This window comes from Sarcophilus harrisii, chromosome 5, assembly GCF_902635505.1.
Source record: "Sarcophilus harrisii chromosome 5, mSarHar1.11, whole genome shotgun sequence".
Classification (NCBI taxonomy): Eukaryota; Metazoa; Chordata; class Mammalia; order Dasyuromorphia; family Dasyuridae; genus Sarcophilus; species Sarcophilus harrisii.
Genome location: NC_045430.1, coordinates 63,508,115 through 63,525,850, shown reverse-complemented (window position 1 = coordinate 63,525,850; position 17,736 = coordinate 63,508,115). Strand labels below are relative to the sequence as shown.

The window sequence follows — 17,736 nt, the reverse complement described above, 5'->3', positions numbered from 1 at the left end:
AGAGATAAAAAAATTTGGGACACAAGGTTTTACAAAAGTGAATGTTGAAAATTTTGCATGTATTTGGAAAGATAAAATACTATTAAAATTTTAAAAATATTCTCAAAAATATAATGGTTATTAAAGTAGCTTTGAAAAGGAATAAAAGACAAAATACTGGGGTTGGGTGTTATTGCCAAGCTGCACACCACATCAAAGTCATTGTGGTCAGGGTGGGCATATGTAGAGTTTTTAAATTTTTTTTAAATGGAGAGGCTCTAGGTGTGAGAGTCCTTAAGTCTTTCCTGATACCAGCCAGTCATTCCACTTCCATCTCCCTAGCCTTCTGATCTTTTGAATTACTACCCAAATGGCCCACCTCCAAATGCAAGCCTCCTTCCCTTTAAATTTCCCTTATATCTTGGAGAAATTACCCCAGAATTCAGACTTGAAGGATGCATCTATGAAATGAAAAAATGGACTTGATGGATTCTTCCCCTCCAAATATGCATACTTATTTATACAATTATCTTGCTGCAAAAGAAAAATCAAATCAAAAGGGAAAAAATGAGAAAAAACAAAATGCAAGTAAACAACAACAAAAAGAGTAAATATGCTATGTTTTGATCCATACTTAGTTCCCACAGTCTTCTCTTTGGATGTAGATGGCTCTCTTCATCACAAAATCATGGAACTGATCTAAATCATCTCATTGTTGAAAAGTGCCATCTTGATGAACTCTTACGATTGTCTGAAAATTTTTTTTGTGGAGAAATTAAAAAAAAATCCCCCCTCTCCCAACCTTCAGATTAGATTGGGGCAGATTGAGGATTGACAGCAAGGCAGGGCACACTGAATATGAGCTGGGGAGGAGTAGGTTATGGTTACCATAGACCATTTTTGACTTCAAACTCAACCAGTTGGGCTTACCTGTTTTATGGTCTTCTTAGAATCAAGAAATAAGCATATATACATACATAAACATATATAAAAATATATGTATATGTATATGTGTTATATATATATTTGTTTTTTCCCCTTCTTCTTCAGGGTAATTGAGTAGAAGCTTAATCTCCATCACTTTGGCTTCTATGATTTGATTCATGGAACATATGGTAGAGCATAAAGGGTAAAGGGAGAACCTTCCATTTTGTGGTTTATATATGACCTTTGTTTTCTCTCCTTCTCCCAGTCAGCTTTTGGTCAACTCCCTGTTTGTTAGCACCTTCACTAGACTAGAGTTCTCTTGGTGAAGAGAAAAAAAATAATTTTGCAACTTGTGAGCAGGATGACAAGGTTTCATGGGAAAGGACGCTGAAACGGTTTATTGACATCAGCTGTCATTGGATTTCAAGCATTTGTGTTACCCTCCCACTCTCCCCACCTCCCCTGGCATGGATTTGATTTAATTTTTTCTTTTCCTCTGTAAAAGAGGAGTTGAAGAAGAGAGGTATGGAATAGTTATGATACAATTAAACCAATCTATACATTGTTAAGAAATTTATTTGCAATTTTGTGGTTTTTGTTTTTTGTTTTTTTTAAATAACATCATTCCTTAGATAAAAATGCAATCTTACAGGAATATACAGAGTGTCCCACACAGAGATGACCCTGAAACTTTCCTTAAAGGGTTGGCTCTTTTCAGATTCCCTTGCCTTTCACATGGGGTGAGAAGGTGAGGCAGGTGAGACCTCCAATGACAGGCTTTAATAACAGTGATAAACTGTACAGCAATATTTACAGGAACATTTCTGTGAAATCATGGAGACTGGATGGGGTGAAGGTCTGTGTAGAAGTTGGTAATGGATTGGTGTTAACAATAGAGGCACTGTTTATGTCTCTGAGTTAAGGGAGGTGAGGAACATGACTGTGAGTGGACATGGGGGAAAAAGGTGGTTGGTCAAGGATCAGGAAATTGGGCAAGGAATACATGGGGCATCATTTATTCCAAAGGGAGGTTTTGTTCAACAACTCTGATATTAAAATGAAACAGCAAAGTAACAAGACTAGTATTTGAAACAGATGATATGATACTTGACCAACTGGAAGACTCCCCCCAAGTCCTCCTCCTCCTATTTCCTAGCCCAAGGAAGGTGTGCATTTTCCCTTTGATTCTTTCTCAGTCACCATTAGTACAGCCCCACCAATAAGAATGAATTCTCAGTATGGTCATATGTGTGGTGCTGTGTACCAATGAGATCTTCCTCCCAAGAAGTTTTGAGAAAAGCATCACCTCTTCTGGGAAGGGCAGTTAGTTCCGGAGGGTGAGCTAGGGAAAATCCCAAGATATATGAGTCTGAGAATAAAGGGAATGAGATGAATCCACAAAATATGGTCAGGAGTGATAAGTCTTTGTTAATGCAGATGGTGAAAAGAGTTTGTAGTATTCAGTTCAATGAAGATGACTTTCTGAGGGAGCCCTTTAGACAGGACTGTTTGCCCTTGATTTTCAAGTTTTATAACTTTGGTGAAGTCACTTCAAAACAGGAAGTTTATGAATAGTGTACCATAGGATCCAGTGATCAGTTCCTCTCTAATATTTGCTGTAGCTCTCCAGAGCAGAGCCTATTCTTCTTTTGAACCTGAGTGAAAACTCAATTAATACTTTCTGTAAATGAGTGAAACCTGTCTGCTTTCAGCTATAACTGAAACTAGATGTTTCATTCCTGTGCCTTTGAATTTCCTTCTTCCTTGTTATACTTTTAAGACCTTCATATTACCAGGAAAAGAAATGCCAAAGATATTCTCCTGGGATGAAAAACTCATGAAAGAACCTGTTCACTGGCTAGCATATTCCTTTTCATAGAAGTTATCCTCATGAAATATCCACATATCTTCTAGAAAGTCCTATGGAAATATATATTTTTTCTGCATATGATCTGTACACCTGATTTTCTGTTGATGAATCAGTAAGAAAAAATGACTCACTTAGCTAAATTCTATTTTCCCCTATCTAGATGACTTATGGAAGCTGAACTATTTTGATTTGAAGAATGGTGGTGTTACATGAACCCCAAAGGAAGGAGTTTAGTTTTGCTGAGATGATACTTCAAGTTTTTATTTAATTCATGGATGGGCCATCTATGTCTTCCTGGAGACTAGAGGAGCATAGAATTTTCACAGAAAATCCTACTCCTTTCAACTCCCCTTGTTGAATTGGTCTCTGACTAAATTCAATTCTAATTCTTTTTTAGAAACAAAAATCTGTCATCCATTAATATACCAGAAAACCCAACTTGCCTTTGACTCCTTGATCACTTCCTTGCCCATGAATCACAAATTTCTTAAGAGGTGAGAAAAAAATCACCTTGATTTTAGCAGCAACAACCTATGCTGTTTCAATATTCTGGGTTTCTCTGAGTGCCACTTTATATAGCATCTGTCCTGGCAGTATCATAAAGTCATTTGTCTGGGGCTTTGGCTAACTTTTTGGCCCACGTTTAGGCCTGCAGGAGAACAACTGTGTGTAGATGTGCTATGTATTGACAGCTCACACATTTTTTGAAACAATTCAGAAACACAGAAGATCCATTCATCTGCTAGGCTGGTGTTAATCTTAACAAAGCAAAGAAACATTGCTTTGAAAAACATCAGGAGATATTTTTAAAAATGCATTTGACATTGGTCAGTTGTTGGCAGTGATATCATTATGGAGAAGTTGAAGTGAAAATTGGAAAACAAAGCAAACCATGTGTAGGCTACCTCTTTCTATTTCTTTCTGGCCATAATATGTATAAGAGTTGGAAAAAGGGGATAGAGAAGAGATGAGGGAGCAGATTAGTGAAGTGAGAAGGAAATTTAACTCTTGGTCATAACCTGAATGTTGCCTTCAATCCCATATCCCAATAAAAAAAGACACCTGTTGGACAGCCAGATCTGAGGTGTCAGGAAATTCTATGAATTCAGGCTCTCTTCCCACCTGTTATTCCAGATGGGAAAAAAGAAAGAAAAACACCTGATATAAAAGGCTGAGAGGTGCTCTAGCAATAACAAGAAGAGTTCAGCCCAGGGAGAGAGAGGTTATAATGGCATCAATATAAATGTTTATTTCCTTCCAAATTATATGATCTTGCTGAGAGGATGAAAGGACAAGTCAAGAATAAAATAATTTATTTCTTTTCTCCCTCAAGGAGACACCTTAGGCCTTTCAAAGCCCATACTACTGGTTTCTGTGCAATGATTAGACTGAGAAAGCAGGTGTAGACAGAGGATGATGGCCTTCCCTTTCACCTTTTCCCCCTTCCTAAAAAAGGTAGACGCTCTTTGCTCTATATGTGTTTCATGTCTTCACTTTCCTTAAAGAATGGGATTGGACCAGATAGACCAGAAGATTCCATTTATGACTCTATTGTTTTTTTTCTAAAGTACAGTTACAGAATCTTTGACTTCAGAACCACCTGTAGTATAACATTGATCTCTCTTCTCCATATTTCCAGGAATGGAGATGCTGTCACTTCTGATTAACTACCTGATGCTACAGGATTGAACTTTTGCCTACCAGTCAACACTACATTAAGTCTAAGCTAAATCTGGTTTGTTCATTTCTTCTTGTTCTGTCCTTCCTGGTGACAGATGATATTTAGATCTATGAGGCCACATACCATGACTAATTTAACCTATCACTCCTAGAGTCTAGTACAATGCTCTGCAAAGAATAGGTGATTAATAAATGCTTGCTGACTTTTTGAAGGAAGGAATGGTGTGCTCTTCATTTTTCACAAAAGATTGACAGAAGGACATGGATTTTTTTCTGTCCCCTTATTCTCATTTAGGGGACTTGTGGAAAAGGGATGATTTTGATAAGGTGATGGGATGGCAGCAACATTGCAGAGAAGAAGCTGAAATTTGAAACCTAACCAAATGATGAAAAAGGTGAAGAGAGGGAAGGAAAAACAGAATTCTGGTAGTCTTACTTCTTGGTCACAATCACAAGGACTGATTTTCTGAAAAGAATAAATGTTTACTATTTTGACAGAGCTGAGTGGATGACAATAAGAACTAATGATTTAAGTTATGGAAATATTCATTAATGAAGCACAAATCATAACAATGAATTTCACTTTTGCTTTTAGTCCACGGAAATCTTGTAGAAACAGTCAGTTGTGGAAGATATCTAAGAAGAATTGATGCATAATATGACAAAAGAATCTTTTCTTTTACAGTCTGAAGTAAGCCACAAACCAATATCTAGAAAGAAAATAGTTTGCTTCTGATTGACATTAGACAATGGGCAAGTAAAAATGGAACCTCCAGTTCCCAAACCAACCTAATCTATACTTCTTTAAGCTCTTGCCACCTTTAACCATTTTAACTGCTTTGCTTCCATCACTCCAGATGAATATTTAAAAGGCTGGTGAATGTACCCTTCAAAGTGGTCTCTAGTCCCTGGAATATAAGTAGGGTTTCTATTCTACCATGGGAAGAATGAAACCTTTTGGTTTTCCTCTTGGATGTAGGAAAATTTTACCAAATCACTATGATTGACATAAAATTGGCAGACCACAAAAATTAGGTTAAAGATCCATTGATCTAGAAAGGGAGAACTTTCTGAGCATTAGGGCTAAGCATATGGTAGGGAATTATTATTATCAATATCATTGCCTTGTAGGGTACAGACTTGAGTTACTATGGTTTTCTTGAAAGTATTTTCTCTAGAGAAGACTTGGGAGAGTAGACAGGATAATTTGACATGAGTGTTAACCTAATAGTCTCATGTTGCAATATATTATTAGTAAGTTATGTGGCTGACAATTTCAGAAGAAGAAAACTAGTAAACTGTATGAAAGGATAAACATAATACTTATAATAAGATCTCTATTTCTTTATATAGGGACTAACTGTATAGAAAGTACTCAAGCCCTAAGCTCCTCTCCTGATTGGAACAGAGATCTCAATAAAAGCTATTCCAGGGTAGTGGCCACAGTGGGTCTCAGAAGACTCATATGTAAATAAAAAACAAACCAGGAAGCTCAAATAAGATGGATCTGGAGAAGCGCTCATATCTTTAGCTCATTTTCCAGTCCTCTCTGGACTAAAACCTGAGGTGAAGATTTTTTTCTAGTAGAAAGTCTTCCTTATGAAATAATTCTTCTTGATTCTTTTAAGATCCTTTTTGAATCCTACATGGTAGGAAAGCTCATCCTCTCCATAAAAATGAACTTTTCAAAATTTCAACTTCTAGTCTACATTGCTCATAGAAAGGATCAAAAGAAAACTGGTGAGTGGAAGAGATTCAAGAATCAAGCTTCATAATCCCTAATTTGGCTCCTTTCCTGCTACCAGGCAAAAGTGTTGGGAAATGTGTGAAGATAAAAGTACATATATCTCAGGCAGATGTCAAAGAGCATAAAATAAAATGCTTCTAAGCATTTCTTCCAAAGACATTCTAAACTCTGCCAGCCTGAAGGACCTCCACAGGTCCTTCTTATTACTGCCTGGTAGTATGAATTAATCTAGGATAATTTTTTGAGATAAAGGTGAGAGTGAAGGTGGGGTGGGGATGGGAATAGAACAATTTAGTCTTCAGGATGGAAGCAATGACAACAATCCAACCCTTGCTCAAGTCATCACCATAAGTTCTTGCGAGGAGGGAGATTTCAGAGTGACTATATTAAAATCTATTACCCAGCATTCTCATCACTCATTTCTCTAATATAATATGTCCAGGAAATTGGCAAGCAAAGTTTTTGTTGAGGGAATTGAAAAAAAAATTAGCCACATCCTTGACTAGATTGGGAAATGATGGTGATGTTAACTCAATTATAGTAGAAATGAAAGCCAGGCTTATGGTAAGCAGGCTTCCTTGGGTATATAAGAATATGGCTCATCTTAGAAGAAAAGCATCATTTGAGAGGATCCAGGCAGACTGGAGATGTGAAGAAGGGAAGAAAAAGATCCTAGTTTCTGAAAGCTAAGTCCTGTACTGGGCTATCCAACTCTGCCATTCTTGAGGGAGAGAGGGAAGAGGGAGCACAAGATATGCAAAATCAGTCATCACCAACCCATCCAGCTGAGAACCACAGAATAGTTACTTACTCCAGTAATGTTTTTGCTTATTGTACATGTTTTTAAAAAAGTCTTTCCTCTTCCCCAATTATACGAGAAAAAAAAAACATTTAAAGAGTCCACAGGGAAAGCTTATCACGCTCCAAATACAAAATGGTTTACTTTACATGCAGCCAAATATACAAGAAGTGAATTCGAAAACAAACTTAATTCAATTCATTATATTTGCTTGGCACAATTGCAATTCAGTTTTAAAAAAATATTTGAAAAATACTGAAACTGACCTGAATTCAAGTATTACGGTTTCTTCAACAGAAACATTATCAATGCAATAAAACATCACATGGAATATATATCGAAGCAAAACTCCTTCTTGGGTTGTTTTTCCCCCCCTTAAATTACTGTTGTTGTTTTTCATCTCTATACAATTTTAATGCCAACATGACTCACAATTGTAGTTAAAATTAATATTATTGCATTGTTTTTGCATATCTTGTGGAACAGAAAATGCAGAGAGTTACTGATTTCCCTTTCAGAAACAGAGACAGTGGTTTGTTTTTTTTTTTGCATTCAAATGGCCCCAGAATCAGATCTCCCTGTAGGGCTGACCCAAAGAGTGGAGAACTGCACATGCATGCACGCATACATACACATACACACCCATGCAGTATCACCCAACTCAACCTATTAGGCACATCAACACACACATACACACCTCTATCTCTGGCATTCATGAACATATCCAATTGAAAATGAACCCAACTCGAGCACTCCCATGTGTGCACACAGCACACTGGGTGCACTGCCTACTATCTTTAAATTATAGAACAAAACACCCCACTCCCGCCCCCCCCCCCGGTTTCTGTTACTACCAAAGGAAAAAAATAATAAAGTCTTGGGCATACACAGGTGTTGGTAAAACTCTCCTATAATAGTTTCTAATGAATCTCCAATGGGGAAAAAGAACCCCTCCTTCCACCATCAGCAAAAATAAACAAGAACACAACCGTTTAAATAATACAATGAAATCAAACCTGATTTACATTTGCCAAAGTTAAAATGATAAGGTGGGTGGCTTAAAAGCCTAGTAAACACTCTCTTTCCTCCCTGAACCCTCAAAAATCAAAATTAAAAATGGAAATTGGAACATGCTGCCAAGAAAAATATCAAAAACGGCAAAAACAAATGAGCACTCTACAGAAGCCCTGTTCCACCTTACTTTGTAAGGTGAGCTACGTTGGTGGGCAGTGCCAATCCCCTGTAAGCCTTGACTTCTCAGCACCACTGCTAGTGCAGAGCGTTGTGTGGCTTTTGCAGGCATGTGACCCCCCAACCTGAAGGGGCAGTTGTGGCCAGAGCTGCTTGCCCAACCACCTGGGATTCTTGGCTTGTATCTGCAGCAGTACCTCTCTGGGCACTCCCCCTGCCATCCCCCTGTTCCCCTCTCCTAAAAGCTCCTCCTTCCATCTTTCTTCCTCTTTTTCCTCCCCCTCTGGCAAAGAGTTGGGATCTTCAGCAGAAGTCATGCCGCCATTTTCTTTTCCAAATCCATAGGGCCCTGGCTCTATGGAGACAGTGAGGCTCATACAGAATATGTGCAAAAATGAATTTTTTTTTTACAAGCAAACTTGAAAGACACCCATTTGATGCAGGGTCCTTTTCATGAGGGTGGCCCACAGAAAATTGATATTATCCTTCTTGCACAGTAGGCAGCTGGTCACTTTCTGGGATGGGGCCTGAAGCAAGGAGGGGCAGGTCCCTGTTCTCTCTCTCCTCCCTCCCTTATCTTCCACCTCCTCACCACTCTACACTTGTGGACTGGGGTTGATGCTTCCCTTTCCCCTGAAAAGCTCTTTCTCATCACCACCCAACTCTGTCTCTCATCCCAACAGAAATGAATGAAGAACGCTGTTCCGGTTAACTCCAGGTCACGAGAACAGTGAGGCACTTCTGAAACGAACCTATTAGGAACATTGAAACAAATTAAAAAAAACCCCGAATCACGACAGCCCCAGCAACTACAGGCTGCTGATATAAACTCTGCTGTCCTGGAGCTCCTCCTGACTCTTTCGACATTCGGGGTTGGGCATTCCCTCCTCCTCCTCACCACCTGCTTGGTCCTGCCCCGCGTCCCTGCAGTTAATAAAAGGTAATAGGTTGCCATTGGGGCTCTGCTTGCTGCTACCACTGAGAATATTGTCAGCTGCATTCTCCATCTCCTCTATTGTCATATCACAGGCATCAGCAAGTTCTTGGGTTGTGACTTCGATGAACTTGGGATCTTGGGCAAACTGTCCCAGTCCTTCCGAAATCAAGACCTGAGTAGAAAGATAAGATAGAAGAACCAAGTAAGGAAATTATTATAGCAAGTGAGCTTTCCCCCTCAGAAAATGAGCTGATGGATTATTTTTCTGATTGCCTGTGTGCTTATGCTAAGCTCCTGGAAACTCTGCTTATGGCACCATCAAGCTGAGATCTATGACTTAAAGCTGGAAAGGATCTTGGAGACTAGTTCAACATTTTGTGGATGAGGAAAATGAATCCCAAAGGAGGCTAATGGATTTGTCTAAGATTTCACAGATAGTGACCAAGAGAATGCAGGTCCTCTAATCCCAGAGCTCTTTCCACTACAGTGGACTCCTTGGCCTTGGCCTCCCATGGTTACACTTAACTTTCAGTTAAGCCCCCAGTCACCTAAACCAGCCACATTTAGTAGTGACACAAATGTGGTAGAATCGTAGACTCACAGGGAATCTCAGAGCTAGAAAGGATTTCAGCTGCTTAAACTGTGGGTCTCCACTCCATATGAAGTCTCAATTGAATGTGGAAATTGTGAAATTATAATTTTTTTACATTTTATTTATTTATTTAAATTTTCATTTATTTGTTTATTTTGTATACCTATATACCTGGGTTACATAAAAATGTGTTGGGTGAAAAGGAGTCATAGGGGAAAAAGTTTAAGAAGCCCTGATCTAGTCCAGTTTGTGCTTTCAGAGTAATTCCCTCAAAAATATCTTTCACAATTGGTCATCGAATATAGGCTGAAGACCCTCAGCTGCTAATGCTGTTCCTTTTCAGGTTACATTTATTCTACTCGCTATATATCTTGTGTTAGAGGTGATTCATTTGGACCCCCTACTCTAAGTCAAATTTAAAAAATCAATTTGATAGAATCATATCAAAGTTCAGTATGTTAGATCCTAGACTATGAGCTGCAGATTCTAAGTTCACTTGCTTAACTATAGGAAGATAATTAAAGGCCTTTTCCACCCTTGTTTTACATTGTCTCAGTGCCACAGAGTGGCAGAGGTCACAACTACATGGAAAGTCCCCCAAAATATTTTGTACCTCGAGACCAATCCCTAGTCCAACAGGAACAAGTGATCATCTTATGACAACTTAGGTCACATTAATTATTTCCATATTATCTTTGTGATGCTTTTCCAAGCTCAGATTCCTTTCTGCTCTAAGTATATAATCCTGTGACTGTAGTTCATGGTTAGAAATAGTTTTTTCTAGATGGCTCATACTGGGAAGTACCTAGTATAATATTTCCTATATTCTGAAAACTTTGGCTTGCGAATGGAGGCATTGATTGCTAATTCCTAGAAGCCTATTATAACTCATATGTTATTTGGTGTTTTTTAGATTTTCATGAAAAAAGCCATAAGAAAAATGATTACCAATAATAGTAATAAAGCTTTCTAAAGTACACATGCCATTTCACCATGTTTCCAGGAGCATAATTTGACCTGCAGTTTTAGTAACTACTTTTAGTTACCTTTAGTAACTAGTTTCTGGGCTTTGGGTGATGCTTAATGATTTTACTAAGTTTGTTTTTCTGTATTTTGAATCAGGGCTCACTTGGCCAGTCACATTCCTTCATAAAACTGAGAACTCTTCCTTCTCAATACCAGTATCTCTAGGGAAACTAAGTGGTAGATGTCTACTTTTTAATATGAATCAAGATAGCATTCTGAGATTAATGTAAGGGTCAAGACTATTTTACTTAAGTGAGTTTGTATCCAGTTCCACTCAGAAAAGAGCTGAGTTTATCATGATATTTATGGGTTGTTGCTACATACCGCTTCAACTAGGCTGCTAGCACTGCCATGGAATTGCCTGCCAGCTGCCCCAGACTGGCTGGGCACAGTGAGGGAGACTGGCCGGGCTCTCCGGGAGGCACCGCCTCTGCTGGCTCCACAGCTGGCATTCTCTGCATACCAGGAACTGCAGTGGATGGATGGGAAGCTGCTGTTGAGCTTCTCATTGGACTCCGCTCCTTCTAACCACAGTGTGGGAATGGGCTGTTGCGGCCAGGCTTGGCCATGAGGAGTTGCTGGGGGGGTAGCACTTGGCCTAGGGAATGTGGTACTTGGAGAATGGCTTCTCTGAAGGAGAGGGCTGAGACCTGTCACTGCCAGTGCCTGTGGACACAAAGGACACAACCATGGTCGGCAATGAAGACAGGGGATTGTGGACCCCTTGCTTTACCAGGTGGTGGTGAGGAAGACTTGTGGATGAGATACCAACAAACAAAGCAACAAAACCAAACAAACAAAACCAACAAAGAAAGACCAGTTCTGCTTGAATTCTGTGGTAACACACGGAGAAAAATGGCATCATGTCCTCTGCCACTGACCTTCTTTTCTCTCAGAAAGAAAGCTCCTGATTTGGAACTATGCTCAAAAAGTTATCAAACTGTGCATACCCTTTGATCCAGCAGTGTCACTACTGGGCTTATATCCCAAAGAGATATTAAAGGAGGGAAAGGGACCTGTATGTGCAAGAATGTTTGTGGCAGCCCTTTTTGTAGTGGCCAGAAGCTGGAAACTGAGTGGATGCCCATCAATTGGAGAATGGCTGAATAAATTATGGTATATGAATGTTATGGAATATTATTGTGCTGTAAGAAATGACCACCAGGATGATTTCACGGAGTCTCTTTCAGGAGAGACTTACACGAACTGATTCTGAGTGAAATGGGCAGGACCAGGAGATCATTATATACTTCAACAACAATATTATATGATGACCAATTCTGATGGACATGGCCCTTTTCAACAATGAGATGAACCAAATCAATTCCAATAGAGCAGTAATGAACTGAACCAGCTACACCCAGGGAAAGAACTCTGGGAGATGACTAAGAACCATTACCTAGAATTCCCAATCCCTATATTTTTGTTTGCCTGCATTTTTGATTTCCTTCACAGGTTAATTGTACACTATTTCAAAGTCCAATTCTTCTTGTGCAGCAAAATAACTATGGATATGTATACATATATTGGATTTAATATATACTTTAACATATTTAACATGTCTTGGTCAACCTGCCAACTGGGGGAGGGGGTGGAGAGAAGGAGGGAAAAATTGGAACAAAAGGTTTTGCAATTATCATTGCTGAAAAATTATCCATGCATATACCTTAAATAAAAAGCTATAATAATATTAATAATAAAAAAGAAAGAAAGCAAGCTCCTACTGGCACATAAGAACTTCACCAACTGAGTTCCAATGTACTTTGCCAGACTTATTTCCTATTCTCTTCACAAACTCTGTACCCAAACTGGACTATTATGTAGCTCAATGTTCCAAGTTCCCAGCTACATATATTTGCATAAAGCTATTCCCCATCTCTGAAATGCATTCTTTCCTCATCACTTCATCTCACAAGCTTTTTCTTCCTTCAGATGCACTACTTCTGTATAGCCTCTCTAGATCTCTCAGTGTTAATGTGCCCTCTATCTTTGACTCTCCTTGTCCTATCTTTGTCCCCCTCCTACAACATAAGTTCTTTCAGGACATGGGTTCTTGTTTTGTTTTTCTTAATAAGAGGGGTTTGATTTGTTGAATTGCACTGTTACCTGGGTCTTTACTAAAGGAAAGTACAGTCCTTTCCAGGGATCCCAATCTACTCAGGGAGAATTGGTGGCCCTACTCTGAACATTTTCTTATGGCAGCTCTTCATCAGGGGTTAACACTTTGAAGGGTCCTGCAAACTTTAGGAGAACTTTACCATTATGGTTTCCCAATAATAAGAATTCATACTTCTACAATGCTTTAAAGTTTGCAAAGAACTTACCTCACAACATCTTAGTACAGTGCCTCACATATAGTTGTTATTTAATAAATGCTTATTGGCTGACTAATATTAGTGCAAATATTATCTTCATCTTCCAAATGAGGAAAGCAGGGTTTATAGATGTGAGGTGACTTGACTAGAATTATAAAGGTTGTGTCAGAGCCAAGAAGATTAGTGCACAGATGTTCTAACTCTAGATAGTTCATCGGTCTATCTATAACATGATCCCTAGATAGAGATCTCTAGAGCATTCCCTGTTTTCATCACTCTTACAGAAGTAGGAATAAAGTTATATAGGGATGAGCTTGTGAGAATTCTGTTCCTTCACAACCTGAGAAATTGCTCAGTGTGCTCATCAGAGCTCTTTAGCCCCAGTGAGCAGTGATTTTTTTTCTAGAATGGTTACCTGGTGATGAACCAGATGCAAGGGCAACACTGTCTTCTGAGAGATGTCTCCCCCTTGGTTCTTTTGTCGCTTTAGACACTCCAAATGGAAAGAGGCTCTTCGACCTGCAATACCAATTCCAATGAACTAGTGTCAGAGTTTTATCATCCCAGGAGGATTTCTTGAGGGATTGGAAGATATTTCATGACTTTCTGGAAAACGTGAAGGGGAGCCAATGAGGGCTGATAGCTAAACATCACCTATTCTCCCACCCTTAGCCCTGATGCTTAGTGACATTTTGTAAAATATCCTTAAATCCCAAAGCCCCATCCCTCTGAAGACTTGTCTCTGGAAGTGCCCAGTGGTTCACAATTGGGAGTTTGCCTAATCTCTGTAGTGGAGTGTCTGACTCTGACTATTATCTTTTCCCAACTAGCCCATAGTGCCTTAGGTAGTATCATCTTGGATTCCCAGGGAGGAGGACTGGATTACACACAACCTGAAGTAGACAGAAAAAACAAGTGGAAAGCTTTTTTATATTAGCACAGTTTAAGACATGAAGAAATGGAGTGGTTTAGACCTTATTTTCAGTTATGTTTTATGGAACAATGCAGTTTCATAAATATGAACAGTTTTCTTGGGAGAAAATTTCCACTCTTAAAATTGTAAATATAAAATTACATATATATATGTAAGTATATATATATATATATACTTGTTGGGGCAGCAAGTTTCTAGTATTAAAATAGACTTAAACCCTTAATTTTGTCCCCAAATTCCCAGTTTCTTCTTTATAGCTGGTATATTCTTTTCCCCTGGGCCAACATTACGTCAGTTCATTTCAAACTCAGTTCTGTTCTATAGCTAAATTAGTTTAGAAAACTATTGTCAGTTAATTCACCCCAAAGTATCAGCTTTTTAACTTCTTCATGCTATCTTCTCTTTCCCTCAAGCTACTTAAAAAAAATGAGCTTGCATTTTAAGAACTGGGGGAGGCAAGGAGTGAAGCTGTTAGGGCTCTTGGGATAGTCCCATGCCTCAGGTCACTTGCTGAAAGGGCCACAGATAAGGGAGAAAGCATGGTCAGTTACCTAGTGAGGAAGAGTGAAGGAAACCTCTTTTCATAGATTGCCTAGTTTTGTCTTCTGGAGGTGTCAGTTGTCTGTTTTCATCATCCTGATAGGAGAGCCTAGAACAAAAAAAATTCAGGATTTTCTTGAAGAGGCCAAGGCATAACATTCCCTACAAGAATTATTTATGCTCCTGTTCAGGATCAATCGGCCTCAGAGAGCAATGTTGGGATTGACGAATGACGACTTGGGGAATCTGTATTCTGTGTGCTTTTTCAGGGCAAAGAAGGGTGTAATGATGAATTGCTAACACTGGAAACTTTGCCCTGTTATCTGGCATGAGGAACATTTGCTAGCCCTGCTTAATAGGAGTTCTCAAACATGCTTTTGCCACTTAACTCGCCTTGGTGCCCCAGACTCATTAGGCAGCAATCTGGCCAAGTAGTTTCCCTGATTGCCCCATCAATCTTTGCTACAAAAGATTGGCTGGCCTAAAGGATATGTGAGCTTTTCAGGAGAGCAATGGACAAGTTCGAATTTTACCAGCATCTCCATTCACTGCTTGCTCTTCAGGACCTCTGCTACTGAGTTGGATATTATGCTATTAAATTAGCACAGATAATCTACAAATGTCATCTTGCTCTCCAACTTTCCCCAATTAAAGTAGGCAGCTCAGAAGAAGAGTTTCAGGAATTTTGGACCCCTTGGACCTTTCATTGCTAAGATGAACCTTTCTCTGACATGAGTTGATCCCACCCTTGGAGCAAAGTGGTCCACACTGGGCTCACATCTCAGTGGAGATCAGGCTGGGCTCGCTGCAGTATTCTGTGTCCTCATTCACGTTCCCTTCAAAGCTCTTGGTGGGGGCTGCCTCCTCGGGACACATCATAGCTATCCGGCTGTCCCGGGAGTGGTATCTGTGGGGACAGCAAACAAAAGAGAATCAAGAAATGCTGACCCTGAGCTAAACCTTAAAGCATTATATAAATGTCAGCTACTTCTTGTTGTTATTCCATCTCAGCTGTCTCCAAAAGGAGTGGTCTACCAGGATCTTAGCATTACAACTTTCAAATGCAGCCAGGTCCTGATAATTTCAAATAGTAAACAAATCCCCTGGACTAGAGATATTATTATTTCCCTCACCATACAGATATCTCTAGTATCTGTCTCATAAGGTTGTAATGAGGCTCAAGTGAGTTAATGTATATAAATGTGAGTTATTATTGGTCTTCTTATACCCATATTCTAGATGAGGAAAGAAAGGCTTGGAGAAAGTGATTAAGTGATTTTCCAGGATCAAACAATAAATGTCAGAGTTGTGACTAGAACCCAGGTCTCTCCGAACCCCTTGCCTAATGCTCTTACCACATCCATTTGAAGATGTTTTATACTGACCTTCTTTTACTCCCCTGGAAATCAATGGAATTGGTAAGTGCAGCTAGGACAGACTTGATTCAGTATTTCTCTGTTCTATGAATGAAATCTAACCTGAAAACTTCCCTTAGAAGAGGAACTGAAACAGAGATGGAGGTCTAAGGGGGAGGGCATGGGTATGAAAGGGAAACATGAGTTTGTTTCTGGCTGTGGGACATAATTCATGAAATGCAGATAGGTCCTGAAGATGATGGTTATTAATACTAAGGCTAATTGTGGGACAAGACCTAAATACTGACTTGGAAAAAACAAGTGAAGCAGCTAAGTTTGAGCAAAGTTAGAATCAGCTTTAACTATCTACTGAATGTGTTCTGGGAGATTGAACTTTTTAACAGAAATAGGGTTTGGAATAGAATTAGGGGAAGCCTTTCTAAAGCCACAGAGACTTCTAGGAGAATGAAGGGAGAAGATCAGTACAAAACAATTTCAAATCCAGGATATCTGAAGGGGAAGACATCATTTTGGGGAGAGATGTGCAAGGAGGGAGGAGGTGGTGGTTTTGAGTTGAATTTTAAAGGATGAATTTGGATTCTTTCTCTCTAATTTTCAACCTCTCCTTTCCCACTGGCTCCTTCTCTATTGTTTATAAATATACACTGATCTATTCCATTTAAAAAAAAACATTAATTTGGGGGTATAGCAGATAGAGCACCAGCCCTGAAGTCAGGAGGACTTGAGTTTAAATCTAGCCTCAGACACTTAACACTTCCTAGCTGTGTCACTCTGAGCAAGTCACTTAACCCCAATTGCCTCAGCAAAAAAGGAAAACAAAACCAAAACATTAATTTGGGCTGCCATCCCCTCAAACTTCAGTTTATATCTTTCTTCACTTTTACAACCAAATTCTGAGAAAAAAAACCCAACCATCTATACTTGTCATCTTCGTTCACACACTTTAGACATTCTTTTGGAAGCAACCTAGCTTCTGGGCTCATTATTCATCTCAAACTGCTTTCTCCAAGGTTATCCATGATCTTTCAATAGCCAGTTTCAAAGGCCTTTTTGACTTCTTGCATCATTTAACATTGTTGACTGCTTCCTCTTCCTGTATACTTTCTCTTCCCTGGGTTTTTGTGACATTGTTCATTTTCCTATGTGTTTGGCTGCTCTCCAGTCTGCTTTCTTGGAGAAGCCTCCCTCCTATTCATAGGAGTAGCTAGGTTTCTGTCCCAGGTCATCATCTCTTTTCTTTCTATACCCTTTTTTTTAGTATTCGTATCAACTTCCACAGACTTAACTATCATCTCTATGGAGATGAATTCCTGTTCTTTACACCTAGCCCTAGTTTCTCTTGTTGAAGTACTCTGTACTTCAATACTGACCATCCATACTGGACATCTCCAATCAGCCATCTTATGGAAGAAGGAAACAAGCCTACTACTATGTGCTAGACGCTGTGCTAAGTACTTTTAAAATATTATCTCATTGGATCTTCATAACAATCCTGGGAGATAGAAACTATTATTATCCCATTTTATAACTGAAGAATCTGAGGCAGAAAGAGCTTAAGAAAGTTGCCCAGTAATACATTCATGTCTAAGGCCATACTTGAACTTCTTGAATCCAGAAGCACTCCTGTGCTCCAGAATTCAGTTTCTTCGTTTTTCCTCAAACTACACCCTCCAACTTCGATTTCTAACTTCTTTATTTTGTGTATAATACTCCTTACAACCCCAGTCTTCCTTCACTCTTCCTTCTCCTTCTTTTCTCAAATCCAAATAAATTGCCAAGACTCATCAATTCTACTTCCACAATATATCTTGCTGCTGTTCTTC

At 39.2% G+C, this 17,736-nt stretch overlaps 1 protein-coding gene across 2 annotated transcripts in view; it reads right to left on the bottom strand.

The window, feature by feature from the left end:
- Positions 1-1,466: 1,466 nt before the first annotated feature.
- The window catches only part of LOC100926503 (voltage-dependent L-type calcium channel subunit alpha-1C), a 342,775-nt gene continuing 326,505 nt past the window's right edge, over positions 1,467-17,736 (bottom strand). For both annotated transcript variants that reach the window (XM_031937793.1, XM_031937792.1), the window contains exons 41-45: positions 15,316-15,444; positions 14,549-14,646; positions 13,479-13,582; positions 11,073-11,414; positions 1,467-9,302 (exon numbers count right to left, since the gene is read on the bottom strand). In XM_031937793.1, coding sequence (XP_031793653.1) covers positions 9,003-9,302; positions 11,073-11,414; positions 13,479-13,582; positions 14,549-14,646; positions 15,316-15,444 — 973 coding nt within the window. In that variant the 3' untranslated portion in view covers positions 1,467-9,002. The remainder of the gene's footprint in view (positions 9,303-11,072; positions 11,415-13,478; positions 13,583-14,548; positions 14,647-15,315; positions 15,445-17,736) is intronic.